The 22,282-nt window shown below is 43.7% G+C and overlaps 1 protein-coding gene across 1 annotated transcript; it reads right to left on the bottom strand.

Annotated features, from left to right (window-relative positions):
• Positions 1-65: 65 nt before the first annotated feature.
• Positions 66-15,026, bottom strand: LOC147897702 (microtubule-associated protein TORTIFOLIA1-like). The gene is made up of 7 exons (XM_087380292.1): positions 14,083-15,026; positions 5,973-6,164; positions 5,755-5,851; positions 4,972-5,376; positions 4,618-4,895; positions 1,066-2,004; positions 66-801 (listed from the first exon to the last, which is right to left on the bottom strand). Exons 1-7 carry the CDS (start codon positions 14,776-14,778, stop codon positions 601-603), a joined length of 2,808 nt encoding a protein of 935 aa, XP_087236418.1. The 5' UTR covers positions 14,779-15,026; the 3' UTR covers positions 66-600.
• Positions 15,027-22,282: the final 7,256 nt, after the last annotated feature.

The raw sequence follows: 22,282 nt of genomic DNA, 5'->3' as shown, positions 1-22,282 counted from the left end.
GCACCCAAAATATACATGCAGATCGTATACATAAAGCTCTATCCACTTATTTATACTGCCTCCAATAAGTAAACTTTCTCCAGAGGCAAAGGTAAGCCTCAGAAATTATAAAAGTTGGCACTAGAGTGCACAGCTATTACAAACAGAACCATTCTAGTGGTTGAGGTAAAATCCCCATCAGAAGAAAGCCTCTCTGACATCTAATCTACTCAGTGGCACTCATCCATGGGAGAGGCTTTCCAAAAAATTCCAAGTACAAATCTGAACGGAGCACATCATTAGTGCTGAATTTGATACGCACTGCATATCAAAATACGAGATCCTAGAGTGCCACTCTGCTAATTGCCAATGTGTCTTGCCCACTTACAAGCGTTTCTGGACACCATCATGTGATGCACGTGTAAATCTCAAAGCCAAGGATGTTATTTGGCATTTCAGTCTACTTTGGAGTATATTGCCCAAACAGACGATGAAAAGTGAAGAGCCCTGACAAGCAATCACTATTCCAACCCTGTGAAAATACTCACCTTGATTTTGGGAGCCAGATATGATCCATTCAAAGAAGCCTGTGTCTGTTAGGACTGTCAGCACTGAGATGAGTTACAAATCTGTTCCAACCTGCATGATATCAATGGACCAAGCACTTGCCAGTTGTTGTAAGAGCTGGTCAACACTATTGCCTAACCAACCCTCTGGCAAATCCATACCGGCTGCATCTTGCAAAGACAGAAGAAGCTCTTTCTTTGCATCAAGAGAGAGTGCTAAACAATCTGCTCCACTGCTAACCACCATATCTGCAACCTGTAGTAGCAATGGCAACGAAAGTTAAACTTCAATCCAAATATCATATAACTTCTTTAGTTAGGTTCCCCACATGATGACCTGTGCATTGTTTATGCTTTAAAGAACAAAGAAAATCTCCCGAGGTGATAAGAAAATAGAACCATGCATGTTTATTCCTTTAAAGCGCAATGAAAGATGTCCAAGTGCTGAGAAATAGAAAAGTAGATACCTTATTCCTTAAAGCACAAAGAGCAGTGACACAAAAAGTTATAAGATTCTAACCTGTTGGATCCAAGCAATGCAAAAATCAAAATAGCTCTGCTGTTGGAGAAGCTGCCCAACAGCATGTAGCATTTCACTAGCTGTGCTGGTAGAAAGCTGGTCTAGGGTTGGTCCTGTTCTGCTCATCAGCCGTACAAGCATGTGCTCATCTTCGCTAGAAAGCACCTCCACATAAGCTGACTCTACATCCCCAGCATGAACAAATTCCATGGCGGAGCCCCACAAACTCCAATACTGGCCCTTCCCCTGCCCACCATTTTTGTATAATAAACTCTCAGAACCCAATTCTGGATTGACAATCCTAGAAGCTCCGGTTGAGAGAGCCTCCACCTCTGCACCTCCTGCATCTTCACCTGCTACACGTATTGCTGCTAGAGTAGCTTCATCTTTTGAAGCCTGCCAAACACTTCTTGCAGATGGACCTTCCCCAAGTCTGACAGGTCCAGATATTCTGTCCCAAACTCTCCTTGTTACAACCTGTTCGGTTCCCAAATCTTCCCTACCAATCCTTGTAAGATCACTAGGACCCCCAATATTGCTACGGTGAGTTCCAACTTGACCATCACCAAGATAGGTTCCCACTGGCCCACCTCTAGGATTCCCATAAGCGTAGTCATCCCAATCATCAGGAGCAGGCTCAGAAGACCTATAATTAGACTCCCGTGCACTTCTGATACCTGTATTTGTATGTTCTGATGCAGGTAGCCTCTCTGTGTATGAATAATGACTGTCAATACCCTTTCCAAACTTAGTGTTTACATAATCCTGCCCTTGGAAAAATTTTGCAGACGGCCTGCCTTCATAACTGCCAACAACCCCATTTATCCTCCTCCCAGATGGAAAATCCAGATCTCGAGCCATATCCTCAACCATCCTTTCCAATACTCTCACTCTTGCTTGTAATGCAAACATAGTTTCCTGAGAGCTGGCCATAAAATCCTGGAAAACCATCAACAAACAAACAAACATTTTAGAGAGTTCCCCTGGCCTGGTGTTCGATGCACTTAACAAAGGATTCCCATGAGCGAACTTTACAAATCTATTGCGCTGATCAGACTCCAATTGATTAGCAAAAACAGTGTTCCTGTTTAAACTTAAAATACGGTTTGGTCCCAAAGTTCAGAAACTGGTAGCTCATCACAAAATTTAAAAAACGTCCATGCCAAGAAAGAATCACAATTCAAGTCTCCATATTTTTCACCACAACAACTTTGAGACCTATTCCTTAGAAGCATACATATTGAGCCGCACAACATTTCCCAATCACTGCAAAATCATTGATCTATCATTGCATTAAATCTCAATTCTCTCCCATTCTTCTTCATTTACTCTGGGTGGTTGGGATTTATACCCGTTTTTAGTAGCCCCACCCCGTCTTTCATTGTATCTGGTTTTTTCAGTCTCATAGACCCTTCGTTCTTTCATAGACCTTAATAAACTCTCTCTCTCTCTCTCTCTCTCTCTCTCTCTCTCTCTCAGATTGATATATAGTCGACTATCGACATGACTATGTTGTACTTAGGACTTAGTAACTGCCATTTTGCATTTTTTGCATTTTGCATTGGTGTGGATGCTCATTTAGTAGCTCCACTACCACAGCTCATTGTATCAGGTTTTTCAGTCTCATAGACCCATCGGTCTTCCGAAGACTTTAATAAACTTTCTTTGGCTGATCAATCTAAACCTCAATGTTGGTTTTTAGGAGTGAGTAATGAACTGTAGATTTCACGTTTTTAGGTTAGATTTCCACCTAAAAACGGTTGTGCATTCATTGATATTGTGGTGTTTCTTGATCCCCTCATGTTGGGGTTTGTTGACTTCAAACTGGGGGGTACGTCTTGGCTAAATACACCCATACCCCAAGGCTGGTGTCTGAATCACGACAATAAATACATCACAATGTCGCTGCGAGATAGAGAACCTAAAAAGTAAAAGGCAGTGATGGGATGCCACTGGCTGGTGACCGGCCAATCAGCTATCCATCTGGGATGACTGGACTTGTGTATGCTATCTGTGGGACCAACTCTACCGGTCAGCTGAGTATAGACAAGATGATCTCATCTGAAAATGGCTCTAGATCTGGTGAGGTCTGGCATCGTCTTTTCAGGTTACAACCAAGTGTCGATCGCCCCACAAGATCAACATAAGACCGCCTTCGCAACCGAATGGGGTGTATATGCAGCCAGTAGGAAGAAAATCGTGATGAATCGCTGCTGTCTAGATTGTCGCTGTGGCCTATGAATTCATATACGAGATGCTTCTCCTGAAAGAACTGGCCACAACTGTGTATACCTCATGGATGAAAAGAATCACTGAAGTCAGCTCAATGCCAAAGGATAAAGCCATGAGTGTAGTAGTCACTCACTCTTATCAACAGTAGTGGTGCCTTCTCTTACTATTGTCAAAACAAGCTCCGAGTGTCACAAGGCAAGTCTGTCCAGGTCTGGTGCCCGTAGAAATAAACACTATACGTAGATACAGAACATCACTAAGAGGCTCACTCCCCTCCCATGGAATGTAGGAGCAAAGGTAGTGATAATCTACTCTTGAACAGCAAGAGCTCTAAATGTTTATCCAAGCCCTCCCTACTTCCACCCTCTGAGCGCCCCAAAACAAACTGCCTCCCCCCCCCCTCCCTTCCCCCTCTTCCCTTCTCACCCCTATCCAACCCTAAACTGCCCATAGGAATAAACACTACGCATAGCTATAGAACATCACTAAGAGGCTCACTCCCCTCCCATGGGATGTAGGAGCAAAGGAGGTTATAATCTACTCTTGAACAGCAAGAGCTCTCAATGTTCCTCCAAGCCCTCCCTACTTCCACCCTCTTGGCGTCCCAAAACACCCCCCCCCCCCCCCCCCCCCCCCCCCTTCCCTTCTCACCCCTAAGCAAACCTACACTGTTTGGCTGCCTTCTCCCGTTGCAGCCCACAGCCCCCTCACCTGGTCTGTAATGGTCCACCAGAGTCCCCCCTCTTAGCCTCCCCGTCACCTCTCTCGTCTCCCAGTCACCCTCACCCCTCCCCATTTGTGATTTCCTCCTCTCTTCTTTGAGGGCTACCCCCATTCTCTTGTCTTGCATGATTATCCAATCCAGATCCCCTTTCTATTCAGCACTGATCAAAAATGTTTTCAAAAAGCAGGGAGGTAAAGGGTTTCCATTTCAATGTCTCCCCCCGATAATGTAAAGAGAAAACATCCCTGCATGACTATGAATCAGATATGTCTAGAAGTTCTTTATATGCAGTCATGAAAGGATTAACAGAAGCATAGCATACTCCATTGGAGAGCTCAAAATGAAAGGACTAACAGAAGCATAGCATACTTCTATTCAGCACTGATCAAAAATGTTTTCAAAAAGCAGGGAGGTAAAGGGTTCCATTTCAATGTCTCCCCCCGATAATGTAAAGAGAAAACATCCCTGCATGACTATGAATCTGATATGTCTAGAAGTTCTTTATATGCAGTCATGAAAGGATTAACAGAAGCATAGCATACTTCATTGGAGGACTCACCCATCACTCATAATGATGAGGTGAATTTTGAAGATACCTGAACCATTTGCATCAGACTTGACTGCTGATGCTCGAGCTGAGAAAGCTGTTTGTATATGTAGTGACAGTTGGTAGTGCCATTTGGAGGACCTTCTTCAAAGGTCCCATTGCTTGATGAGCCTGTTATGTGACCATTTATTTCCCAAGCATGATTGTCTATAATCCTTTTCTTTTCAAACTCCATTTCAGAGTCTTCCTGGCTCATCATTGAATTCTTTAGCATGTGGCCATCCACTACGGAAGTTTTATCCGTGGAGAAAGACTCAGTCTGCAAGCCTGCATTACATACACTACATTCAGTTTCTCTTTCCCTGCAATCAACTACAAAACAACTGTACTGGACGTACATCACCTTTTGAAATTTGCCCTCTCTTTGAGCTTAAACTTTCTTTACATTGGGCAAAGTCATCCAATCCAATACCATCCTCTCCTTTGACATCCACCTCTTGTGCTGTAGGTGTGGATGGGGGGAAGTTGCGAGGGACAGCAACTTCAATCTGCCAGTCATCCTTGTTTCTCATCTCAAGCTTTTGGAAAAAATCAGGATTCAGTTTTTTATCAGTAAGAGCAGGAGCTCGGTTCTTGACGGCAGCCAATTGATGTGCAGATGACAGCTTGCGCTTAGGACTGGAATTTGCTGTTGATTCAGGAGTGTTTTCATTTGAAGGACTTCCTCTTGCTACACTGCTGGTCTCTTTTAAAGGGCTAGGAGTTCGCAACTGAAGACTTTGCATTGCCACAGCCAATTCAGCACCATCTGTCATCACCATATCTCGAGACACGCAAACAGCAGGGACATAGGTTTCGTTAAGATCCTGTTGCCAAACTAGGTGATTGAGTGGGCAAATTTTCAAAAGAGACCCTAGCACATGCGACCTGAATGCTGCAATATCCTCTTACTTTCTGAATGAAAACATCACTGAGCACCTCTTGAATTTCATACAATAACACTTCATTCATAATGTTTTCAATAGAGAATCTAGCACATGTATCACATCTATACAGTGCAATGTCCATTCTCAGAATGCCCATGAATATCATTCAGGAACATGTCAACAAAATTTACTACCGCAGACCGATCACAACCATATATATCCACTCTATCTCAATGCAAACAGAAAGGCCAAACAACCACCAGATTTTATTGCTGATCCAGTAGTTTCCGACTCTGTCCCAGGGAGGTTCTTCCAAAGCTGAGTTGCATCATGAACACTGTCTCTCACAGGTTTCACCTAGCAAATACAAGATCATAAAACATATTGAAATGAGGAAATGTACAAAACAAAAACAGACAAGGTTGCACAGGAGGGAACTATAGGTATATACATTTCAGAAATGCTCATAAAGATCTACCTTGTCAAATCGACAGGATTCCAGCACATGAAGGGTCGTCGACTTGAAACAGGCTAAGGCAGGCCCAAGATTAGAGCCAATGCGACTGAGCGTCTCAGCTGCCGCCTTTCGAGTTGCCCAGTCAGTGTTCTCCAAGGCTTCATGTACACAAGGCATCAGCATGGCTAGGTGTTGCTGACCGAGGGCTCCAACCTGCACCTTTGTGACAAGCCTATGAGGACAGACCCAAAACAACCGTGGAAATACTAGAAATGGAATCAAAGAAATAATTAACTAACAAATTAAGCTGATCAAGCCATCATAGAGAGTCCATAGTGTATCATGTGATTCTCTTATGAACAGAAAGACAGCATCTTGAACTCTTTCTAACTGTCATTACTCCAAGACTGAATTGGGACAGAGACTGCATGCCACCTGAATGAATACACAGATAAAGCATAACATGACACACAACTGACTGTGCTGAGACAAAAACAACTATTCTCTGAGGCCTCAAATTCAATGATGGTGATGATGCATATGCATGCTTGTTTTATTTGGTTTCACTCGGTTTTTCTTCGCTCGGAATCTTGCTCAAAGTTTGGGAATAGACTTGGCACAGAGAGCAAATAAAGTGGATGAAATCATGGTATAACAATGCTGATATACCAGGAGATGCATGTGAAATCAGGGACATAGTGACCAGAAAATGCTAAATAAACTATGGCTAAACGGAGGGACAAAAATGCAGTTCTACGAACAGGAAATCAACTCAATGGACGTGGGAAGACATATCAATATTTAAAAGGCATCCAGTTCACATGATCTCGAGGTGGAGAGGGGTAGGCAGACAAGACCCAAGATCCCCAGAGAAGAAAGGACCTCCAAAATCTGCCCCACAGGGGAGGTAGAAAATGAACAACATGTACTCCTAAGATGTAGAGCCTACAAAACATCACAGAAGGATATGGGGACAGCAAAGGTAATTTGCAAAGTCTGCTGAAGCAGCCAGCCAAAAGCTTGGAAGCTACTTGGAAGAAGTTTTGGAACACTACAACAAGGTATTGGGACTAGCACACAAGCTAGCCAACAAGTACTCACTACATAACAAGCTTGTAAATTTTCTCTCACTAGACGTATTGGAATTTCCGTCAAACATTAATAGAATCCCGTTTTTTCCTATCTATGAATTGACAAAGCTGGATAGAACTGGACGAAAACCAGTTTTGAAGAGGTTTTGGAGATTGTCCCTATTTTGTATGCTATAAAGTCATGTGCAGAGGTATTTGGAATTGTGGAAGGACAAGGAGATATGGGATGCAAATATTCAAGACGAATGTTAGTACCAGGGGCACTCTCTTTCTTGATTCATTATGAATCTGTTATATTACAGCTTTAAAGTTTTGGATTCGTTATAAATCTATTAGATTAAGGTTTACAATTTTGGAATTTTGGATAATTTCAGGTATTTGGATTATGCCTGTATAGACGTGCTTTTGGGATCTGGTTTATGCAATTGTAATTACAGTTTCAGACAGTGTGTAGTTTCTTTATTTAAAACAAAACTCATAGTAAACTCTTAGACTAAACATTTGGAACTGTATGGACAGAGATAAACAACAGCAACGGGAATTGAACTCGTGGGTGGATCTCGTAGAATCAGGAGTCTGGATGACACAGCAGGTATGTTGCCCTATGGCCATACATTGTCCGGTAGGAGTGCTGTTGTAGATAGAATCAGCAGCTACAAGTTAATCTAGGCCAGTCAGAATGAAGAAGAATGGATTAAGCAATATATACGAGACCATCCAGAGAGAAGCAAGGAAATGCTCCGATGGAGCCTAAGTCTAGTATGCATACGGTCTGTAACAGTTAAAATGCCGAATATTGAAAATTACACGACGGACAAGTGTTCTGGTCAGATGGCAAACTGTAGCTCTGATGTCATTGAGGACTGGTTACACAAATGGAACAAGAAGTAGGCATTTTGTGAAATCAAGCATGACAGCAAGAAAATCTATGAGGCCACACATGTTTACTGAGGCAACGAATAGATGGTGGATAAAACATAAAAGGGATGAAATAGCACCAACTACTTCGAAAGGGCTCACAAGCGATTTTATAAAGCATTTCCTGACGAAGCGTTCCAAGATTGGGATGAGTACAGATATCGTCATTAGAAGAATTTATCAATAGCCGAGTACGCTCATAAGTTCAAAAAAATAGTCATGAAAATATCTCACCTCTTCCTCAGTCGATGCAAGTAAAAATTAAATCTTTGGACTAAATGACAGGATTAAGATGAAAGTTCAAGCTAAGTATGCAAACACGTTGGTGAAGCAATGGCTTTAGCCCTTAACTATGAGGATACTAGGCTTGCGGATCAGTCTGGGTACCCAAAGAAAAGCAGATTTCAAAAGAGGTGGGCCACAACCCAATCGCCAAGCCGAGCAGGTGAAGCCAACCGAGTGCCCTTCAAAACCAAGTACCACCATTAGAGGGAAAAGAAAAGGAACTCCAAGGGCAGTCCAGGCTTGGTCGAAATCGTCTATGACCTTGAAATAAAAAGAAAAGACGAGAGAGAAGAACTATGCTTTGGATGCCTTATACCTCATCGCGGGAAGGATTGTCCACGTAATAAGGAGCGTCGAATGGCTGAGATGGTAAGCTACGCAGGTGAAATTCAACCCTTAGGTCAAGTCCTTGTTTACTGCTACCCATTAGAGAACTCAATAGGTTAGTTTATTCCTTCTTTAGGACTAGGTGTCAGCCCAGGTTAGGAGCCCCAAAGCAAGCCTAATGGCTGCAAATACACTGGACCAGGCAGCCTTTTCTAGGCAGACCTGGCCGCCTATAAGTCGGCTAGTAGAACTGACTAAGTCAGCCCTGCCAGACCCACCAGCCAGGTCCAGCCTGTCAGCCAGGCTGGCTGGCCAAGTTGGCCCCTTCAGGGCCTATACAAAGGGCACACAGCCCCCTCTTTCATTGTTCAGTTCTGGCCCTTGCATACCTGCAGCTCTAGTCTCCCGTTACACAGTTCCAGTCCCTTCTACCCGCCGCAATTCAGCTCCAAACACCCTACAACCCAGAGCAGATATCTATGCAGCAAGGGCACGACATTGGACAGCAGTAAATTGAGGTTTCCCAGACTGTTTCAGCAGTTTGTTTCTCCATTCTTATCTCAGCACATTCTCTCTTAGTTCTCTTAGTTCTCTTAGTTCTCCCAGTTCCAACTCTCTCATTCTCAGTCCATTTTCCTCGCAGCTCATCTCTCTCACTCACGCAGAACCCTGCATCCCCGTGGACAGCATTAGCCTCGCAGAGTGGTCTACATCGACAGTGTGGAAAGAGTTGAAGTCTCTGTCATTGGTTGCAGCTGCTTCTCGGGTTCTTGTGTCTGTTTAGTGTTTCACAGTGTCTCTTCAGAGTTGCATACTCTGCTCTCTAGAAGAGTGTTCTCAATTGTATTTCAGGTCTGCAAGATTAAAGCAAATTCTCCTACAGATTGTGGGAGGGGGTCTTGAGGTGGGTACAAGGACCCAATCGGTTGTCAACTCTAGTATCTCTCTCTACTTCTCTCTCTCCCCCTTGTTGTACATTGAAGACATACTCGCTAAAGGGTTAAAGGTCTTGCCGTGATTACAAGATCATTAACCATTGCATGTTACATTGGTATCAGAGCTTCAGTTTGTGATCTAGCTTGACTAGCACGAGTGCATTGTTGTGTTAAGGTCAAAAAAAAACCCACAGCCAAGCAACATGGAAGGGAGAAGGCCAAAAGAGTTCAGACATGAGTCGGACATCGAAGAAGACAAAGACAGCGAGAAAAGCCCTCTTCCACAGAGCACTCAAAAATGATGGAGATGAGAGAGTATTTTGGCTATTCTCATCCTTTAAGATTTATCATACCATCTTTTAGGCTCAAGATATAACAAGCGGAGCTTTGCTGCTACTCTACACACACAATGCTCTCATAGTTGTTGTCCTAGACTGCACTTCTGGCCCTTGTTGCCACAGGGTTAACAACTCCCCTGGACCAATTGATTACCCGTCCTCGGGTTATGGTTGGGTCTACAGACAATGTTGTGATGCGGTTGTCTTTACCCAATGAGTATGGTAACGATGGCAACGGCGATGATAGATGGAGCGAGCTTCTTGTCGATCTTTTCCTTGTAATCCAGGAACACCGTAGATTGCTTGTTCAATTTTTAAGAAGCCAGTGTCAGCCATTTCTTCAAACAAACACACATAACACCCTTGAAGAGATATGGCCCTTTGACACCGTCGCTTCTATAGTGGTCACTCCAACTCCTTCGACTTCAGCCACAAGCACAGCCTACCTTCATTGAACCCCCTACCACTAGTGGTGTTCAAAGATAAGATAGAGGGCGACATCAAACCAAAAAGAAGAAGCTAAAGGGCAGCAGTTAATTGTCCTTTTCGCATGCTGAGTTCCCAGGATGCAATCTCCCCACAAAGTTGGCTGCAATCTTGTACCTCATCAGTGACGCTCAAATGGGGACCCAACAGGCCCCCTTATATAGGGCTCAAGGCCCTTTCAAATAGCTGACCAGCCAGCACACTGGCCCAGGCTGTACCAGCCAAGGTTAGGGGCCTAGTTCTGCCCCTATGCTCCCCCAAACCCTGCCAAAACTGCCGCGATCAGGGTGCCACCCTGTCCAGCTGATTCTGCATCTGTCCAGCCTTGTTCCAGGCCCCGGGCTCCTTCTGACAGGCCCATACCTTCTGCTGTACCCTTCCGTACAAGGGCTGACATCATCCCTGCATCATCGCAGCTATTTCTTGCTGAATACCCTGTGCAATCCTGCCCCCTCCCTCCGTGGAGAGCCTCTGCACCTTGCTGCCTCAGATCTGCCCACCTGGAGATGCCCTCTTTGCCAAGTACTTCCTTTTTGCTTGCCTTTGTCTGATTGCTGCCCACATGGCAGCCACAATGCTGCCCATGTGGCAATCTCTTAAACCCTAGGTACACACCCCGATGCACTCATTTGGGGGCTCACAGATGGGGAGGTGACCAACCCTAATCCAACAATTGGACCAGCACTCAACAACGTCCCAAATGGGCCACAGCCAAAGGTGATTGACCAAGCTGAAGTTGTTCAGCCCCAGCAGATTCTCCTCCACAAATAAGATCATGGGTCAGGATGACTTATTCAAGAGCTTTATACCAAGCTCAGTGATCAAGGTACCCATGAAGCAACTTGGCTGGACAAAGGTTTCTTCCCCAGATATTGGCGGACTACTTGGAGGCAATGCATCGACCATATCAATCTAAGGAGAAGAGAATGTCACATGCACCCCTGCACTAGGGGTTCATTGTGACACACTTGGCACATCATCAAGTGCATTATGTAAAGCAGTAGTTCCTAAAGTAGGCTCTTTATGTCGTTGCCCCATTTTGAGCCCTAGTCCAGGGATGAGTCGAGCACAAGCTACGTAGGTCAAACCTAAGCCCTTAGGCCAGTCCTTGTTAACTTGTACCCATTGGAGAACTCGGTAGGTTAGTTTATTCATTCTTTAGACAAGACCTCAACCTAGGTTAGGAACCCCAAAGGCAAGCCTAACGGCTGCCAAATAGGCTGGACGCCTTTTATAGGCAGACCTGGTCGTCTATAAGCCGGCCAGTTGGGCTGACTAAGTCGGCTCTACCAGACCAGCCAACCAGGTCAGCCAGTCTGGCTCGCTAAGTCAGCCCCTTCAGAGTCTATACAAGGGGCACACGGCCCCCTCTTTCAGTATCCAGTTCTGGCCCTTGCATACCTGCAGTTCCACCCTCCAATCGCACCGTTCCAGCCCCTTCTACGTGCCGCAATTTAGCTCGAAACACCCTACAATCCAGGGCAGATATCTATGCAGCAAGGGCTCAACACAGGACATCAAATCGAGGATTTCCCAGACAGTTTCAGAGTTTATTTCTCAGTTCTTATCTCAGCACATTCTCTCTCAGTTCCATCTCTCATTCTCATTTCATCACTCTCACTCGCGCAGACACACTACATTCCCATGTGCAGTAGTACTATTCTCATCCTTAGCCTTGCAGAGTGGTCTACATCGACGGTGTAGACAGCATTGAGGTCTCGGTCATTGGTTGGAGCTGCTTCGCAGGTTCTTGGGTCTGTTTAGTGTTTCACAGTGTCTCTTCAAAGTTGAATACTTTGCTGGATAGAAGGGTGTTCTCAGTTGTATTTCAGTTCTTCGAGATTAAAACAAATTCTCCTACATATTGTAGAAGAGGGCCCTCCAGTTGGTTGTCAACTCTATTATTTCTCTCTCTACTTGTCTCTCTCCCCCTTATCCCTCCGTGGTGTACATTGAAGACACATGTAGGCTGGAGATACTTGGGGGTATGAGGTTATCCAAACGTGAGCAAAATAGCAAACTAGAGCGTGCATGTACCATGCAGGGGGTGCATGCATGATGTGAAGGTGCATACAAAGGGGAATGCACAGGAGACTTGAGGGCGTATGCCCACATGGAGAGCAATGCTTGCCTTGAGACTGCATGCTATGGCGCTGTGCGCAACAAGACAATGCATGTGTTAGGTATGTTGGGGGAGGGAAATACAAGGGGACATAGACATGTGGTACTTACTAATAGTGGTTGCCATTTTCTTCCAATTATTAGGTAGAGTGATGCACATACCATGTATTTTCATGTCTCATAGGCAATTATGATTTCTGATGCCATTATATGGTTTACATTCTTTGATGTTTCCCCCCAGCCATGAAAGCAAGGACTGGCTGCAAACAAATGACTCTCATATTAACGTGCAGTACACCCTATCCGGCTCCAGCTTCAAAGAGCGAACCAGACATGAAGCATGGAGTGGCTGCAAAACGTAGTGCTGCCAGTGTGCCACTGGTCCTGCAACTTTGATACAGCCCATCGCTCAAGATATGGGCCGATGATACCTTCTAATATACAGGCCTTAGACAAAGCTAATGTTCGAGCAAAATGATTTGGACATTTTTCTCCAACAAAAAACAATCTCATCAGCAGGCAAGGTGTTCGGATTTTAACATATGCCATCAAAACTATCTTCTCTCAGCAATGCCATTTCTCCCTTGACTTTCTAATCAGAAATGTGTTCTCCCTTTATACAGTTATCGTTGCAAAATGTCCCCCAATTGAGGATTAATGCATTTTCTGAAGGAGAGATTGGCATAGTGGTGGTTTGTGCATTGTATTGTGTGACCTCATCTTAGTGAGTTTTAATTACCTCAGTTTGACGGTCCTATGGGACAGGTATTGAATCCCCTTGTCCTTCTAGACAAAGCCATTATCTTGCTCCACCCTTCAGTGAAACAACACTACCTCTCTACTGCTCATAAATTACTGCTTCAAGAATGGTATATTCACCTAATTCATCATTTGGCAGAGGGATTTCAGCTTCTCTCAAAAATCTTCACTGATTTGAACTGCCATGCCCAGTGCATTGGCTACAATGAAGCAGATCACCCCGTCCTTTTGCAGCAAACCCTCGCAAGTGTGCTTCAGTCGCTCTGACCGTTTCACAAAACGAGGTGCCACATACTTTTCCCTCGAAATCATTTGCATCCTCCAATTCCACATGGAACAATTTTGACCGCTGAGATTTCCATGTCACAACGGCCTCGACTACGCTCACTCTCCATAACATTAGACACTCTCTCTACGCTGTCCATTAATTCAGTGATATGGCTTTGCACCTATACCTATAGATCCAAAACACAGCAGTGTGTATCAAAGAGGAAACATGTAATACTAAGTCGAGATTGAAACTAGTATTCTGAAATGCAATTCCTCTCCGTCGATGGCAAAGTGATTGGGACCAAGAGCTTGCATAAAATTAAAAACACGAGACAGAATTTTACATTTATAGGCCAAGATCCTGTATCACCAATAGACAAGTTTTCATTTGCGCGAATGCTCTTTCATGTGACACTATGCCTTCTGACATGCCTGCACTTGCTTCTTACAATGCTATTCATCTGGACAGAATCGCAAGAAGCAAGACCGACTGCGTTTGAGGCATCTCAGAAGACAAATGCCAGATAAAATAATTGAGAGTAGTGCCATGCAAATAACTGTTGACAGGCGAAAGCCAATAGAGAAAGAAATTGCAACTGACCTGCGACAGGCTCCCAACAACTGCAAGCAATGCTGGCCTCGCTAGAAAATTGGGATTGCTCATAAATTTGCAAATTCGAGGACACAGACGTGCCATTGCACCCAGCGGGGGGGTTTTGGCACTCTCGATCACTCGAGCAAGGCACATTGCAGCGCCTGTTTGAACACTTTTGTTCTGCTCGCTCAGAGCATCGAACAAGGGCTTGGAGAACGTCCCCAATGTCAATGCACTAGCAACCTGCACTCCATTTTCTTGCCCACTGGCTGCTGGGGAAGAGAGCATACGGGCCGACAGGATGCCCATGGCATCTACGCAGGCGTCACGTACACTACTGTCCGGGTCTCTGAGTCGACGCGTGATGCTGGCAATGATCTTGGGCAGGTGAGGGATGAGCAGATCTCCGTGGGAAGCTGCCAGAGACCCAAAAAGCCGCACGCATTCCTTCTTGACGACGCTTTTCTGCTGCATGTCGGAGTCGTAGAGGCAGGAGAGGCAGACGGACAAGCTATCGGGGGTGATGGTGTCGAGGATCTTGTCGAGCTCCTCGACGGCGATCTGCTGGGTGTCACGGTCAGAGAGCTTACCGAGGGAGGCGAGGATGCGGTGTTTGAGTTCCATGAGGACATGTTGGGGGGGGGGGGAGGGTTTATGGGGGAGGGGGGGGCGAGGTTTGGAGGGGCGGGGAGCTTGGGTCATGGCGGAAGGGGAGGAGGGAGGGGAAGGATGGAGGATGGAGGAGGGGGAAGGTGGGAGGGAGAAATGGCTATGGAGGGGGGGAGCCGGAGATGGCTATGGCGATGGAGGAGCTAAGAGGGAGTGGAGTGGATAGAGAGGAGCTCAGAGCGCCATAGCCAGGAGCTCAGAGCGCCATAGCCTGAAGCTCAGTAGAGCTTGGACAGTGAAGATGAAGAAGAAGAAGACTCTTGTTTTCTGATACACTACTGTAAAGCTGCATGCATGACATGTTCTTTTGCTCAACACAAAACATTACATTACTTGGTCTTTCCTCCAACCACCCCAACCCCCTTCTCTAATCCCCTCCCTTCACCCTAGTTTACCTTCTTCGCTTCACCCTGCGCATTCTCTTGCCTCCTCCTGTCTCTCTCTTTTCACACCGCCCGCCCACCATCCCCCTGACCGTGCTCTGTCGCTCTGCCCCCTTTGCTACACCGCCCACCACTCCATGGCCTCTCTCCTCCCACTGCTTCATCACTGGCCCATTCCATCTCTTCCCCCTGCTACACCAATCACATCTTGGTGACATAAATTAACAGCCACGACGGCGTGAAATACCACACCTGACGGCGGCCATCCTCGAATTCTATTTCCTAATTGTATCACACCCTAAGCTGGCTGGTTGCCTGCCTGCTCGATTCCTTCGAGAAGGACCTTCTTTCCTAGCAAAGCACAACCGTGCTCTTCCCAACAACATAGTCCACTCACGGATGTGCCCCTCATAATTAGCCATGTGTGTGTGTGTGTGCGCGCGCGAGTGGGTGTGTGAGTGAGCTGGAGGGATGATCTGTGGATGTCACCAACATAGTCCACTCACGGATGTGCCCCTCATAATTAGCCATGTGTGTGTGTGTGTGCAAGTGGGTGTGTGAGTGAGGTGGAGGGATGATTTGTGGTAGGTTTACATTCAATCTCACCAACACAACCGCGTGCCACTACAATGGCCTTCTACAGCCTCCATCTCATGGACAATGGTTTCATTCAGCCACCATGATACTTGCAAATTCCTCTATCATGTAAGCTCACAATCCCCAACACTTTCACCAAAGCCTCCCCACCTTCTCTATGCTCCGCTCGTAGAACCAATCAAGGCAAGTGCATTGCATCGCCTCCAAAAGTGCCCCATTGGCTTGATGGCTAAATTCCAAGATCAAGCGTGTTGTTGTTGGTAGGACAACATATAAACTCCAACTTCACGTTGCAGTGTCTAGGCTTAAGACCCTAGAAGGGCTACCAGTTTAGGCATACAAAACTTTCCAAACATTAAGTGTCACCGCCAACGCTAATATTGTGCTCGATTGCCCCCTCATCTCATGCTATCAAGCTCAGCCACCATTAGCACATGGTACTAGTGTTCATGCACAGAGGTGCTCTTATGAACATGCAGCAATCTTTTATCAACAATAATCATGCAAGATGGCAACCAAGATGCATACATCAAGAGGGAATAATTATAAATACAAGGAGATTTTGCAAGAGAAAGAAATGTATGGCGTTTGGATTTGTGTGGGATGGTTGTAAGGTTGTGCAAGTGCCTATGAAGTACCCTTAGGGATATTTAGTAAGGGGGAAGTGGTGTTGGCACTTTGATCTATTGGGATTGAGTGTGAAATTGCAAGAGTTTAATGAAGAAAACTAATTGAAAGGAATGGTAGGTGAAGAGCGAGTTTGAAGAGAAAACGAAGTTAAGGAATGGTAGGTGAAGAGGGAGTTCGAAGAAAGGCGAATGAGAACCGACTGAGGCAACAAAGTTAAACATACCCAACATTAGAAGGCAAGGTTGATTACAACTAGCCAAAGACATGATTAAGACTGACAACCAAATTTCGTAGGTTGCCTTAACTACAAGCATGCATACCCCTCCTTATAAGGTAGGGCCAAAAAATGCATATGTATGTTCTCTTTTGACTCATGGGAATTTATAACTTGAACCCATGGGGCGTCTTCGACCACAAACATACATATTTTGACCTATAATGAAAGCCAAAAAAATATACATGAAAGTTCCCTTATGATTCAAGACATTTGTAAGGAAGCACATAGCTTAATCATTGAACAACAAGTTCCATCAAGGGGAAATCTATGCACATATAGGCCTCATAATGAAGTGGCTACCATTAGATGAATGCCCTTGGGTGGATCTCACTTTACTCTCTTGGATGGACCTCACTTCAATCCCTTGGATGGACCTCAATTTACTCCTATTGAAGTATTTATAGTCTAATTATCCTACCCCACCTGCGCATAAGCAAAGTCTCACCTTCCTCTTAATCATTGTAGTCTACCTATCTTACCTCCATCCCTTGCATAAGCAAAGTTGCTTGCATTTGCTTAGCAAAGTATGCTTATCCTACTTGCACTTGATGCACATCTTATAACCTACTATTTCTCTTGCTTTGGTTTGGACAATTTGGTAGTTGTTGTCAGTGATGAGGGGCAAGTGGATACCACCTCTATCTAAAGCACCAATGCATTTCTTTGTGATGAGACCAAGTCCTCCCTTTAGCACCCAACTGACCAACTCATTTCTCACAAGAATGAGTATGAAATACCCTTTGGACATCACTTTTTTGTTAAATATGTGTTTCTTTAAGGTTGCTATCTACTTTTTCTTATGGTGTTGTGGACCCTTATCGGGGCTTTTCACATAAGTAGCCCTAGCTTCCCTCATTTTGATACCTCATTTTGGTATCAAAGTAGCTTCGAGTTACCTTCCTTCAATGGGAACCCCTTAACACTGTAGATGCCTTTTTTGGTAAATGAACATTGGAAGTCCAAATGGCAAATTTTTTTATTTCAATTTTCAAAATGTCTTGGCAACTTGTCATAATCAATGTTCTTCGATACTAATAGCAATCCCAAATTATGCATAAGGTGAAGGCTTATTGATGTCATTATTGCTCGTTAGAAACATCTCTCACCAATATGCTTTCTCCTATTTTACAATCCTCCTTTTCTAAATACATTTTACACAATTTGGCTCTACTTTTGAAACCATGAATTTATTTTCCATTAACAAATAGATGTGTATTATCAATCTCAAGCAATACATATACATATGTGGGACTTCTAAACATTGGCAATGAAGATCCTCTTTCAATTAATGTAATGTTGGAAGTCCAAAGAGCAAATCTATTGATGTAGTTTGTTAAAGTGTCTTGGCTACAAGTGTCCTAATCAATGATCTTTGATAACAATAGTAATCCATATTGATAGTTAGGTTGACATTTATTAATGTCGTCAACATCTCCACCAATATTCTTTATCTCCTATTTGATGCTCCCTCCCTCTTTCTCGATTATATTTTGCCTACTTCTTTCCAATTCAATAAATATAGATGTATTGAAAATCCCAAGGAATATGTATGTGTTTTGGACATATACGAGACCTCAATGCATGTAGAAATATACAAGACCTCTTAATACAAAGTTTGCACCTTCTTGCATGCACATAATCTTCATGTTCTTTAACAAAATATTTTAAGTGTTTTAAAATAGTAATATTATTTGAAAAATGTAAGAGTTCAATTTGTTGCATATTATTCAACAAATTCATTAAGTGTTACAGCATAGTAATAAGTACTTACTTCAAGTGATTGCAAGCTATTTACTACTTTAGTAAACTCAATAAAATAATCAAGTTCCAACATCCCCACAACTTGTGCTATGATGCGTTTGTTGATGTTTTGTGTTCATGTACAATCACATGTGCATGTGTGCGAGTGTACGAGTGCGCGCGTGCATGCACACATGCATGTGCGTGTGCATACATGCATGCATGCATGCATGCATGCATGAGTACGTGCATGTGTGTGTATGTGTGTGTGGGGGTGGTGCACGCACCCGTGCGTGCATGCACATGTAGCTGACCTCTATTTTTCAATTATGTGCATTGCCCATTCAAATGGTCTATCTTGGAGTAGTATTAAAGAGATATATTTTTTGCCTATAAGGAAACTATTTATGTATAAGGAATGAGAATGAACTCATGTAGCAAATTTGGGGGTGAACAACTTTGATGTGGCAAGTAATCCTTATAATCATTAGCTTTGTATTTATGCCTAGGCATTCAAATATTTTTAGTTTTTCATGAAAAGGATAAAATGTAATCATAAAGACTTACACACACGTCAAGAAAGGTTTGTATTACCCTATGAATATGACAAGAATAATGATATAGCTTTACAACTTTCCAAGGAGTTGTGTAGATACAAATATGAGGCCATGTGAAATGCTTATTTGAATTAAATAGTTAATTTTGACACATCTAAGTACAATATTTAATTTAAGTACATATCATAATGACAAACTCCACATAGGATCTTACACTCTCACATTTCCATTGTAACCATAAACATTGATGTATATTGGGGGACTACCTTAAGAGATGTATTTTTGGACTACATTAAGAGATGCCACCAACTTCACGAAAAATCAAGGTCTTTGGATGAAATCATATTATGTTTCTATTCAATCATTACATATCACCCATTTTAAGAAAAGTCACATTTAAATCGAGTACATGTCATTATGACAGACTCTAGATCCGAACCCATAGGGTCTTACAGTATCACATTTTTGTTGTGATAATAAACATTGATATATTTGGGGACTACATTAAGAGATGCCGCCAATCATCATTGACGTATATTTGGGGGCTACATCAAGTGATGTCACTAATTTGACTAAAATTTCAGATCTTTGGATGAAATCACATTATGTTTCAATTCAATCGTTATATACCACTTGTTTCAGGGAAAGATCATCTGGTAAATTATTTTAAAAATTTAAAAACTTGAAGCTTCTTTCAAGTTTTAAAAGATCAATTAGTCCAAAGGAGACTACATACATGCATCTATAGATAGATAATTCGGTGCACATGTTTATGCATGTCTACATGCTCTATTCATGATTTGGTATGTAATTCTCTTATAGATAGATAGATTGGTGCACATGGTTATGAATGTGTGCATGCATGTCTACCAAGCCACACTTGTGTGTATACAAAGGTGCACATGCATGAACATACACGTGTGTGTGTGTGCACGCGTGCACGTGCATGCGTGGGTGCGCATGTGTGTGCACGTGTGCACACAAATGCATGGAAATATTATAATATTGCATATATATACAAATACATATATTATTATATGTATATATGTGTGTGTGTGTGTGTGTGTGTCTTAATAACTACAGTTGCATTGAGAAATATGAAATCCGATAACTGATCCACAATTCCTAAACGAATGAATTGTATGCCATTCATCTTGTTTTGTAATAATAATAATAGAAGCAAACCACTGCTGGTGGCAGTTATATTCCTAGTGTGCAACCAACCATGTGCAACCAACCACTGTGCTAGCGACCAACCATTGCGTAGGTGGTAGTTAAGTTAATATCCTCGTACTAATAAAATCAAACCACTGTGGTGGTGGCAGTTAATATCCTAGTGTGCAACCAACGTTCCAACCAGTGCTACACTAGAATGAATCGAATCGTTGCAAAGTGTTATCCTAAAATAGATACATTGCCCAAGTAAACTTTGGAGAACATTAATAATTAAATAGATTACATAATGATCACATAGATTACATACATTACATCTCAAAGACTACTTTCCTTCAAGGGGTTGGTTCCACATTGTTTTGATTAGGTCGCCTTTTTGAGCTCCCTGATTGTAGGCTCGGCCCTCCTTGCTCCTTTTCTGAAGGGGACTGGTTCCTTCCTTTAGGGGCTTGGCCCCTCCCTTCATGTCGCTTCCTCTTTCCTTGCTTTGAGCTTTCTGATTACATGCTCGACACTTTTTGATCCTTTCCTAAAGGGAGCTGGTTCCGCCTTTTAGGATCCTTTTCCTCGCAGTCACAGGCTCTTCTTCAATTCAAGCTCCTTGTCTTTTGTAATTTTTGCCCACATGGAAAATTGAGTTGCAGCATCTACTTTCTCGTTGTAGATAGCTATAGTAGGCAGACACATTTGATTTGCTGGGCAATGGCAAATGGCATTCTCTACATATTGATCTTGCATGCACAAACACCCCAAAGCAAAAAACATTCACAGGGTTGTAGCACTCAAGCCATCAGATCATGCAGTCATCTACATTGGGGGTATGGGAGACCGTGCATTTTAGACGTTATTGCATAACAGGAGAGGCATTCAATTTAAATATTGCGGCCTTCAATACCATAGCCTTGCTTTGTACATGATGAAGTTACTTCTTGATTGCTTCCTCCCTCATTCTAAGCCTGCGGATGTTCACCTTCATCTCCTCCACTCTTTGCTCTCTCCATGCAATAGCTTCATTTGATTCCCTCTACATCTCTTGAAGCTGCTTAAATTGCTCAAAAACATCAATACAAGCCGTTTCCAAGCCTTCCACTCTAGTTTGGAAATCTCTCACGATGACGGACTACTTTTCAAAAATTTTGAAAGCCACTGAAAGCTCATGCAGAACCCTATTGTAACCTTGTTGTAGGGTCTTGTAGCTTAATCTTTGAACTTCCACCATTGTTTCTAGACAACAACCCCCACTATGGTTGTTGCAACTTGCTCCACCGTGGCTGCTCTTTGCATCCTTCCTTGCTTGGAGAGGTGCCTCATTGACTTTCTCCACCATGGCTGTGCTCTGCCCCATCCTTCCTAGCCTTGAAGCTCTCTCACAGCTCCTGCATCACTGCTCTAGTTTCTGCATTCTCCCTTTTCAATTCCTCCATCATCTGGTCTTTTTTAATGTTCAATGTGTTCTGCATGTTGTAGAGCCATTTGTAAAGAGCCTCCTTTTCAGCTCTTTGATCTTCAAGGTCCTTTTGCATCATTGCTAGCTCCTTGTCTGCGATGTCCCCATCAGTTCTAACTTCTTCAAGCCTATCTCGAAGCTCCTTCATGCAATTCTCTGCTTCTTCTTTCATATGCCTTTCCATGTCGTCCATTTTTGCAGCAGTCTCAGCTTGCTCTCGTGCAGGCCCTTGCTTTTGCCTCCTCTACCTTGGCTTCTGCACCCTCGCTGAGACTTTTCTCAACTTGCGCTGCCTTTTTTGTATTGGTGGATTTCTCTTGTACACTTTTTTCGTCCATCCTACACTTTTTGAGGTTCCCCCACTTTGTGTAGAGACCCAAAAGGTCCCCCCACTTTGTGTAAAGACCCAAAATGCCCCCCCCATAAGTGGAGGGACACTTGTCCAAAGGGTCTCCTACAAAAGAAATCCCACCACGGAGGTACCTACGGATTGTGTAGAGACCAACATGTATAAATATCTCTCAATGGAAGGAAGCTCCCACTCTTTGGGGTTCAGTGTTCAAGCTCACTATGGTGTTCATGTGATTGATCCCCATCACGTCCATGCTCTCTTACACTATCGTGTTCTAGCATTCCCTTACCCTTGCACTCCCTACCCTTCTACTCTCTCCTCCTTGTCCCTTCTTCTCCATCTCCTCCTCCCTCCTCCTCCACCCTCTTCCTCCCTCTCCCT

This window comes from Dipteris shenzhenensis, chromosome 10 (genome assembly GCF_047967505.1).
Source record: "Dipteris shenzhenensis isolate YYH24624 ecotype China chromosome 10, Dip_SZ_1.0, whole genome shotgun sequence".
Taxonomy (NCBI): Eukaryota; Viridiplantae; Streptophyta; class Polypodiopsida; order Gleicheniales; family Dipteridaceae; genus Dipteris; species Dipteris shenzhenensis.
The sequence above is the reverse complement of the archived record's forward strand: the minus strand, read 5'-3'. Positions and strand labels throughout refer to the sequence as shown.